This window comes from Siphateles boraxobius, unplaced genomic scaffold, assembly GCF_051911475.1.
Source record: "Siphateles boraxobius isolate OS27281-9 unplaced genomic scaffold, OSU_SipBor_1 207, whole genome shotgun sequence".
In the NCBI taxonomy this organism is placed as follows: domain Eukaryota; kingdom Metazoa; phylum Chordata; class Actinopteri; order Cypriniformes; family Leuciscidae; genus Siphateles; species Siphateles boraxobius.
In genome coordinates, this window is record NW_027508819.1 from 994,971 (window position 1) to 1,005,025 (window position 10,055).

A 10,055-nucleotide genomic window follows, 5' to 3' on the forward strand; every position below is an offset into this window, starting at 1 on the left:
ATAAATAATAATGAACAACAGTATAAAATGGAATACAATCTATGGGCATTTGTAATACTTATTCTTTATCTGCATAGTTTGCGCACACCAACACAAGTTGTGGATCTGGAACAGCCAACCTTTGTTCAAACATGGGATGCAAGGAGGGGACTTTATGCTTGCATCAAATATTCTATTGTCTGGGAATAATTACTCCAAGATTGCCCTCCTCTTCAAATATATGAACATCAAAATGGTGTCATGTTCAACACACTATGGGATACAACATTTTTACTGCGTGCCAGCTGTAAGGGACTTTTGGACAGAGAAGAGGGGTCTCATTATCAACCGATTACAGACCAAAGACAGTGTGGTTGTCCTTGGTAAGTAATAAATTGCATGTACCGTGTTCGCAAATTGTCAAATAGCTAACATACATATGTATTTGTATTTTAGCTGACGGACGAATGGACTCCCCAGGTATTTCAGTGGTTTAAAAAAAAAATTTCAATTTGTTTTTAATTTTTTTATGTAATTATGTATGTATTGTATGTAAATTCATATGTTCGTTATTGTTCTATAAGGACACTCAGCCATGTATTGCACATACACTACAATGGAGCTGGAGAGCCGAGACATCATAAGCGTTGTCACTGTTGATAAAAGACATGTTGGTAGGAAGAGCACGTCTATGGAGAAGGATGCCTTCATCAAAACATTTGATGTCCTTTTGAAGGAGTTGAACGTCAAAGAAATAGTGACTGACGCACATGTGCAGATTGCTTCACTCATGCGTAAGAATATTTTTTGAATTTGAGATGGTGATGGTTGCATTTTTGTAATGTAATGTTTGTTTCATAATAGATCCAGAAAAGGGGAGATACAAGGAGAAGGGTGTTTTACATTCCCTTGACGTCTGGCATGCTGCAAAGAATCTTACTAAGAGACTTCATGTTGAGATTGACATGCAGTAATGAAACCCCAGCTAGCAAAAAGTTGTTTATTAGACGTTGAATAGACGTAAATCTTCAACATCTAATTACGACTTTTCAACGTTGAAAACAGGTCGATCTTCAACGTCTGAATGGAATATGTAAAACTCTTTCAATTTATTTGAGATAATAATGAACATGGTTTGGTCGTTTGTTTTTCTCTGTTATTTTAGCACGTATAGCAGACTTATCCTGTCTTAAATTATCATTTGAAAACATGTGGTATCTTAGATGATCAGTTGAAATCACGTTGTAAACTAGTCCAAGGTGGACCGACTTATTTTCAACCAAATTTCAACGTTGAAAGACGGTAATTGTTTACTGGGACATTACTGAAACAATTGAATTCTTTCAACAGGCCGGGATGATGTCAGGGCAAAAAAGTATACTTGCCTGGATAAAAGATATAGTAAACCACTTTTGGTTTGCTTGTCAACTTGCAAACAACAGAGAGGAGTTTATGGTGAGTATGATCATTCAAAGTGTATGCAATAGTATTGTTAAGTACTTTAGTAATAGATGTCAATTTTGCTTCTACTATTACATTACAGAGGTTCTGGGGTGTTTATGTAAAAAACATTTGTGTATTTTAGGGTGTGTGGCGAGGTGTACTCCACCATGTCAGTGGAGTACATGAATGGGCCCTTGGCAGATGCCTCCATGGGCCTTTGGGTGATGAAAGAGAGGTCATACCCCCTGGATCTACAGCACATGTGGCTCTGTCACAAATAGTGCTCAACCGCAGATGGCTCAAGGATATTGAGAAGTTTCTTACCTTCCGGTAAGAATGTTTATTTTGTAGGTATGGCCATCTGAATAATTGAATAAAAAGTATGTTACTACAGTTATAATCCAATTTTTACGTTGTTCAATATGAATGTTCATTCCTGACCCTGACCCATTGTCATTTGATTTCATTATATTTCCTAGGACAACTTCACAACTAGAATCCTTCCAAAATCACATACTCATGTATGCTGGCAAGCGGTTTGCCTTTTCATTTGAAGCCTATGAAGCCAGGACATTTCTTGCGGCGTTGGACTACAACCACCACAACAACCGACCAGTACATGTCAACAACAAAGGCCAAGTGATGTAAGTGACTGCTATATGACTTTTCAATATAATGCATGTTTAGAGCACTAATGTAATGTAATTTATTCTGCAGGCAAAAAAGACTGTACAGCAAGAAGTCACAGCGCAATCGGGTACAAGCAGTGAAAGAGGCAAAAGACTATAGTTACATCCCTGACCTGCTTATGAAAATTCTAGGATTACGACTTCAGTCTGCAGGAGGACTCCCAAGAAAACGAAGCTACAGACCAGATAACCCTCGGTTACTGGGACCCCTGTCTGGCATTGTGCCCCCTCCTACAGCAGATCTGGTGCAGTCACAGGTCCAAAGAGGGCAGGCATGTTGTGAAAAACTTGTTATTCTTTTATATAAGCAAGATATCTATTTCCATTCATTATTTTAGTTACATCACTTCAGTGTTGTTTTTCTTTTCCATAGTAAACTGTTCTAACTGTTCTAATACCATTCATCCTTTTTTTTTGTAGGAGATGCCATCAGCTCCCTGAACAGAGTCAGATACAAAAATAGTCAATGTATATGTATTTATTTTTACAGACAGGATTTTTTTTTTTTTTTTACAATAAAGCCATTTCTTCAATAACTTGTTGCCATATTTTATGATGTGCTCACTCCTTGTTTATTGTCTGAATGGTGATTCTTTATAGCCAACATAATTACCAAAAGGGTCAGGATATTTTTCTCGGATTCTCCACACACAGCAGGATGGAATGACAACCCGATTGCCTGTGCCGAGCCGGCCATGTTGCCAGATGGTGAATTGCCGGTAAGCTGAGTATCGATACTCGCGATTGTCCACTCCAGGGTCTTGGCTGTCATCCAGTGCAAGGATGTCGTTCCAGGTCTGTCGAGCCAGCCGCAGGATGCCCTCATCCAAAATGTAAAGTTCCATATGTGCACTTCTGCTGACACAGCCAGCTGGATCCTGTCTACAACATCTGTTCTCGATGTCACTAGGCATCAATCTGCAGTTGAGACAGGTGCACCTAGTCAAAGGACCACTGTTAGGTGGAGCTGGTCCGGGTGTAGCTTGCCTATAGTCCATGATGTCAAAAAGGACACCTGGTAAACGAGTGACTACCATCTCGAGTACTTCATCCCTCTCTTCAATTGTCAGTCGTTGTAACTGTGCCTGCAATCATAAGTATTCATTGATATTAAAATTTTGGCTGGATGTATGTAATTGGATCGTGTACAGTGAGACCAACCTGCAATTCTGCTGTCCTGGCTGCAGACAGCTGAGCCACACGTTGTCTGTCCTCTTCACTGATCAATCTAGATCTTGATTGTCCTCTGCCCCTACCCCGTCCTCCTCCCCTGACCCCTCCCCTGACCCTACCCCGTCCTCCTCCCCTGCCCCTGTCACTAGTAGTTCTGCCTCTCCTCCTTGGGGTGCTTCTCATTTCTTATTTGTGCATCCTCATTTCCTTTCCTCGCTTCCTTTCCTAGCGCCTCAGCTCCTCCCCCTGTAGGTTGTGAGGGAAGGACGCAAGGAAAGAAAATGAGGACGGAGGAATCGAATGACAGCTTTTTTATACATTGGAATACTTGATCATTCGAGCGTCACTTCATAGCGTCATCAACAGCGCTCAAAGCATCTGCCCTTATGTTGTTGAAGTTTGTTTATTTAAGAAATTCATAATGAATAATAATAAAGCAAGATACCCTGTTGAAATATGTGAGATATGTGGTTTATATAAACTTCATAGGTAAACTATAATTTAAAAAGATTGTGACCGATGTGAAGGGGGAGGAGAATATATACGTGCGTCACGTTTATTTAATGGAACAGTTCCGCATAGGATACACCTGTGTATCCTTGCTCATGACTCCTCTGAAAGCCTCCTCACTCCTCGTTCCTCGACTCCTTGTGGTGCAATTAGAGAATTGAGATTTCCTTCAAGATGGCTGTGCTTGATTGGTTTCCGGGTCATAGGATGGAGGACAGAGGAGCGAGGAGACGAGGAGGGATATTGAAAGCACCCTTGGTCTCCCTCTTGGTCTCCCTTGTGTTCTGCCCCTTTCACTGCTGTCACTGCTATCCTCGGTGCTTCTCTCCACAGTAACATCAAATTGGTCAGAGCTCGTATTCTATCAAAACGAGGAAAACGTAAAATATTTTGGTATTGTGATAAAATACATGTTTTAATTCTGAACATTGCAGGAAGGGAAATACAATGGTAAAGGGGTAAATATTTTTACTTTACTCATACTGTTTAGCAGACTAACTATTTACGAAATAAAGTATTGACACATTTCACATTAATGTTTGTCAGTGTGTATTGTCCCTGTCAAAATATCTACTAAATAAATCAGCGCTACATCTAGTTTAGTGATTAGCAAAACAGTTCAAGATTCTTCAGTGTGATATAACATGCTGAAAAAATGACCGATAATTAGACACAAATTTTGAGTAAATTCTAACAGAAAAAGGCTGTATTGTTATTGGAATATTCTACTTAGCAGATCAATACAGCAGGCTGAACCCCGCAAGTCTTCGCGCGGATTAGCCTGTTTGGCTTTTATGAAAACGTCATGGTGACATTTGATTGTTTATTACATTGAGACATTTGAGTGAACGTTGTTGACCAACCGTGTACGGTATGATTATTATTTTAAACTATTGCGAAGTAATCAATTATATTGTTCACGAACGTGTTTTCATAACAATACAATCATAGGTGGATAGTTACAGTAAACACATAAACAAAGTTCCCTTTCAGTCGATAACGTCAGACGTAGTCGACAGTCGACTGAATTGCGATCTCGCTAGAGAGCCTGTCTTCTTCTAGTACTATTGAACGAGCCAATGTAATTGGCGTGCGTGATTCGCATCACACACTCCGCCCCCGCGGCGCGGGTATAAATACGGAAGTGGATGCACGCACTAGTTGCCTTTCGCTTCGGAGCCGATCGTTTGATGTCTCTGAGTGTGCTGTTGTCTACAACGAGTGAGTGTGTCGGTGTTCTTCAGGAAGACTCTCCCAGTGCTGGTGTTCTACAGCGCGAGTGCAGCGGTGATCGCGAGCTTTGAGCTCTCAACTGCTGTTTTAACAGCAACAAATTTCTAAATGTTTGTGTGTGTTGATGGCTGGTTAGAGGGCGGAAAAGTGAGTGCTTCACTGTTTCAGTTCTCTGTTCAGTGTTGCCGCGGTCATTCCCCTGTGTGCTCCGGCACTGGTGACGGTCCTATTTTCTGAAAGAGCAACACGGGTGCGTTTGCGTCTTTTTCAAGATGTCATTCCGCTCGTGCGTTTCTGGGTGCGGTCGTTCCCTGTCTCTCTCTGATGGTCACAACTGTTGTGTCACGTGTTTGGGCTTACAGCACGCTGAGACAGCTTTTGTGGACAGCTCGTGTTTTCACTGTGGGAACATGACTGTCGCAGTGTTGAGGGCGAGACCCCATTACCATGCCCCACCCTCGGGTGCTGTGTGGGATGGGTGACCGGAGGATAGTGTTGGATGTCCCGCCCTGTAACCATTCCCTGTGGGCTCCTCACTCCTCCCTTCCACTGCAACCACTGGAGCCTCCTGTGTTGTCTGCTGGTCCATCTGTAATGGGTGGGCCAGCGGTTTCACTCGGGGCTCCCCTGGAGGACAGGACGCCGATTGCAGCATCGGAGGGTGAGCTGACTTCTATAGATGATGACTCGGCTGCATTGTCTCCCTCCGGGAGTTCAATGTTGCCCGAGCCGGATCCAGAATTATCTGCTATGCTGAAACGGGCCGCCGAGGCTGCCGGGCTCGAGTGGAACCTCCACCATGTCCCGTTCAGTCTCGGTTGGAATCTGGAGTTTGGTATCTTGGGGCGGGCCGCGCTGGTTCTCAGCTCGCCGCCCCAGTGCCTTTCTTTCCCGAAATGCATGGAGAGCTTATCAGGTGGTGAACAGCATCTTTCTCTGCCAGAAACTGCCTGAATAGCTTTTCCCCCTCATTACCCTTGATGGAGGAACAGTTTCCTTCCCTTCGAGTGCTCCAGAGCCCGTTGGGTCTTCAGGTCAACTGAAAGAGAGTAAGCTCGCCCATGGGCTTAGTATCTCTTTTTCAGTTTTGGAGATGGACTCGGTCTAACACGTTTCTCCAATGAGAATGTGTTCAGCTGGTGTTTGAAGTGAGAAAGGGTCCCACTGGAAGAACTTTCAGAGGCTCCTGGGGTATATGGTAGTTGCAGCCATTGGCTTCCTCCATATGTGACCGCTTCAGCGCTAGCTTCACGATCGAGTCCCGAGGTGACAGGGGCAGAGCAGCTCACCCTGTGTGACTATAGTTCATCCCGGTCTGCTGCCAAACCCTCTTCAACACAGGGGCCATGTACAAAGGGCGTGTTTTAACGGGGGCCTGGGCGACCCTCGACTACACGGGCATTCGTGCCTCGAGTTGTTAGACATTGCGACCGCTGCGCAAGCTTCCCCTGCATGTCACAACTCACCCGTCACCTCCTCCTTGGAGTCAGAAGCTTCTGAGGACGCTTTGTTCCACTCCTCCCGCTTTACTCAATCGTGCCACCATCGGCCTCACGACAGTTCTAGCCAGGGCTAGTGGAGACTCCATCCCCTGGGTCCAGCTGGGTCATGACCATTCCGGGGCCGCTCAGTTGCCCCCCCGGTTTCATCTTTCCGCCAGTGTTTGTGTAAACCGAGCGGACTACACTTGGACAAACACTGGGTCTCAGCTGCCCCAGGGGCCCGCAGGAATGCGTTTAACCCCAGTGAGCCTTCTAAAAGTGACTGCGACTCATGGTCGCCTTGCGCCTGCTCAAGTCAGTGAAATCATCTCACTTCATGTTGAGCAGAACTGCTCCTGAAACTCAGTGAAGTTCATCCCACTCAGGTGTTGAGCAGCAATGATCCTGTAGCTCAGTGAGTTCATCACACTCAGGTGTTGAGCAGAAATTCTCCTGTAGCTCAGTGAATTCGTCACACGCAGTGCTGAGCAGAAATGCTCCTCGTGCTCAGTGAAGTTCTTCGCACTCAAGTGTTGAGCAGCAGTGCTCCTGAAGCTCAGTGACTTTATCACACTCAAGTGCTGAGCAGAAATGCTCCTGGTGCTCAGTGAAGTTCTTCGCACTCAAGTGTTGAGCAGAAATGCTCCTGAAGCTCAGTGAGTTTATCACACTCAGGTGTTGAGCAGGAATGCTCCTGAAGCTCAGTGAACTTGTCACACTCAAGCGCTGAGCAGAAATGCTCCTGTCGCTCAGTGAAGTTCTTCGCACTCAAGTGTTGAGCAGAAATGCTCCTGAAGCTCGGTGAGTTTATCACACTCAGGTGTTGAGCAGGAATGCTCCTGAAGCTCAGTGAACTTGTCACACTCAAGTGCTGAGCAGAAATGCTCCTGTCGCTCAGTGAAGTTCTTCGCACTCAAGTGTTGAGCAGAAATACTCCTGAAGCTCGGTGAGTTTATCACACTCAGGTGTTGAGCAGGAATGCTCCTGAAGCTCAGTGAACTTGTCACACCCAAGTGCTGAGCAGAAAATGCTCCTGAAGCCCAGTGATCTTCACATGTTGTGTTGAGCAATGCTCCTGTCTTTTGCGCCCGTCGCTTGCACCTACGTGCCAAGTCAGGAGAGGAACAGGTCTTCATAGTTGCCCCTTATTGGCCCAACTAGACCTGGTTCCCATCAACAGCCTTCCTGACTTCCCTTGAAAACTCTTTCGGGGACGGGGCACGATGGCACACGCGTTCTTCCCCCGGAGATTCCGTGCGGTCTTACATCTGAACGCGGAGGTTCAGGTGGCTATCACAAGAACATGTGATAGTTACCATCACTTCTGCGAGCACCCCCTAGAATTGGGTAGCGTGCTCACGCCTTTAGAAGTGGAACCTAGTCGTTGAGTGCGTCTTCTCTCCAGAGGAGATCCTGAAAGCTTTCGATCACTTCAGTGCTCTCTTTCCTGCAAAATGGGTTGGAGTAGGCTGTTTTCCTTCACCCTCAAAATGATGTTGCCTCGGTGTTTAAACGACGCTCATCGTGTTGCAAAAGTATGCAGAAGCACGTTCTGATCGTCAGGTTCCTGAGGAGCAAGGTCTTGTAAATCCTTGTGTCCCTCTTTATCCTCTTGGGCCTTGTCCCTGGTGCGACTGCACTGCAGAGACCGCCCCTGAGCCACTGCAGGCAGTGAGTTAAAAAATCTGTTATATCAGTTCTCCTGCTCGCGTGGTCTCTACTAGAGGGTAGGGACTTGCTCGCTTTCGGTCAATGTATTGTGCCTGGAGTCTGGGCCGGCTAACTCTCACAAGCTGAGACCCCGGCTCGGATTGTGCCCAAGGTTCCTACCTCTCCCGTAATAGGAGCAGGTGGTGAGCCTGCAAGCGCTGCCCTGGAGGAGGCAGATCCAGCCCTGGCTTCTCTGTCCGTTCGCTTGGACGTGTACAGAATGCAAGTCATAGACCTCAGACCAGCTCTACAAATATCTGTTGGAATTCAGCAGAGAGGGAAGGCTGTTTCCATGCAAAGTTGCACTTAGTGCTTGCCTTCATTTCGGTAAAGATCCGAGATGCAACATGTCCACTTAGGTGTTGAGCTCCTCTATGATGAGTGTAAAGTGCTCCGCCTGGGCGTTGACGATATGCTTTGCTAAAACAGATTCTAGAGTTGGGGGCTGGACGACACCTAGTTGAACCGCTGCTTCCCGTGGGCTCCCTTCTCATGAAGCCAGTTTCACCGTGAGCCCGGTTCAAGTGTCGGCTTGCTGCGCCATTCCCCTCCTATTGACTGGATACGTGCGCCTTTCTACTCCAGTTGAGTTCCCTTAAAATTGAACCCTGTTGAGTTCCTCCACACCCCTCCGACGTCGGACGTGCGGAACGTCTGGTGTTAGGCCTACCACTCGTAAGCAGTGTGGAACCTGTGTTAGGCTGGGTCCATATGTTGCGGTCCCTTCGGCGACCCCATATGTGTATTCTTCCACGATACGGCTCCCTGCAGTGAGCCCGTGTCTTCCCTCGGCAGAGTCTCTCTGCCGTCACTGTCCGGTGTGTCTCCCCCCGTCTTAGGCTGGAGCCACCCCAGTGTCATTCCATATGTTAGACTGCCCGGTTTCCGCCCAGTTCATATGTGTATTTTCCACGTTACCTCCTTCTGGGTTGGGCGTGGCTTCCGCAGCGTCCCTTCCTTCCAATGTACGGGGAACGCTTTCCCAGTGGTCCTGTAGGAACAGCAGTGACTTCCCTGGCCTAAGCCCTGTCCTTCCCCGCCTTAAATTTGCGGGGGCATCAGGAGGCTTTGGTTTAGGCACTGGAAGGTGGCAGCGTTAGTGGCGTGTTCAAAGGGTGATCCCAATTCAGTCGACCGTCGACTACGTCTGACGTTATCGACTGAAAGGGAACGTCCTGGTTGCGTATGCAACCCACCGTTCCCTGAAGGAGGGAACGGAGGACGTAGTCCCCTTGCCACTACCGCTGGACCACCGCTGACCCCGGGTTACTCTCGGCTCCTCAGCGAAAAAGCAACTAGTGCGTGCATCCACGTCCGTATTTATACCCGCGCCGCGGGGGCGGAGTGTGTGATGCGAATCACGCACGCCAATTACATTGGCTCGTTCAATAGTACTCGAAGAAGACAGGCTCTCTAGCGAGATCCCAATTCAGTCGACCGTCGACTACGTCCTCCGTTCCCTCCTTCAGGGAACGGTGGGTTGCATACGCAACCAGGACGTTTTCTACTACCCCCGTTTTCCACTCACACATAAGAGTAATTTACTCAAATGTTTTTCCTTCCATATATTTAAAATGACTTGCAGATTTATAACTTTATTACCTCTGAAGACATTTTGGCTGTACACCAAAGATCTGTGTGGTAGATGCTCCTTTAGTTATGAACAGCTCGTGCATGCGTGCGTGTGGTCTATGAGCGTGCAGAACTCTGGTTGCAGTTTCGCTTGTCGCCAGAGGGGGCGTAGTTCTGCAAAAACTCAGAAACCTGCGTTTTGCACCTTTAAGTTCATATTAACATGCATTAATACACACATTATTAATTTAAATTATATAAATAC

At 46.5% G+C, this 10,055-nt stretch overlaps 2 protein-coding genes across 2 annotated transcripts; both read left to right on the plus strand.

Annotated features, from left to right (window-relative positions):
* Nucleotides 1-309: 309 nt before the first annotated feature.
* Nucleotides 310-953, plus strand: LOC143745583 (uncharacterized). Its single transcript, XM_077237702.1, has 4 exons — nt 310-362; nt 436-459; nt 564-773; nt 844-953. The coding sequence occupies exons 2-4, from the start codon at nt 447-449 to the stop codon at nt 951-953; spliced, it is 333 nt and encodes a 110-aa protein (XP_077093817.1). The 5' UTR covers nt 310-362; nt 436-446.
* A 381-nt stretch (nt 954-1,334) lies between these two features.
* On the plus strand, nt 1,335-2,552 carry LOC143745584 (uncharacterized). The gene is made up of 5 exons (XM_077237703.1): nt 1,335-1,434; nt 1,565-1,752; nt 1,902-2,066; nt 2,140-2,383; nt 2,532-2,552. Exons 1-5 carry the CDS (start codon nt 1,336-1,338, stop codon nt 2,550-2,552), a joined length of 717 nt encoding a protein of 238 aa, XP_077093818.1. The 5' UTR covers nt 1,335.
* Nucleotides 2,553-10,055: the final 7,503 nt, after the last annotated feature.

Coding starts and splice junctions, on each gene's coding strand:
- LOC143745584 (XM_077237703.1), top strand. CDS start 1,336: ATGATGTCAGGGCAAAAAAGTATACTTGCCTGGATAAAAGATATAGTA. Junction 2,067..2,139: donor AACAACAAAGGCCAAGTGAT/GTAAGTGACTGC, acceptor TTTATTCTGCAG/GCAAAAAAGACTGTACAGCA. Junction 2,384..2,531: donor CACAGGTCCAAAGAGGGCAG/GCATGTTGTGAA, acceptor TTTTTTTTGTAG/GAGATGCCATCAGCTCCCTG.
- LOC143745583 (XM_077237702.1), top strand. Junction 774..843: donor GCAGATTGCTTCACTCATGC/GTAAGAATATTT, acceptor GTTTCATAATAG/ATCCAGAAAAGGGGAGATAC.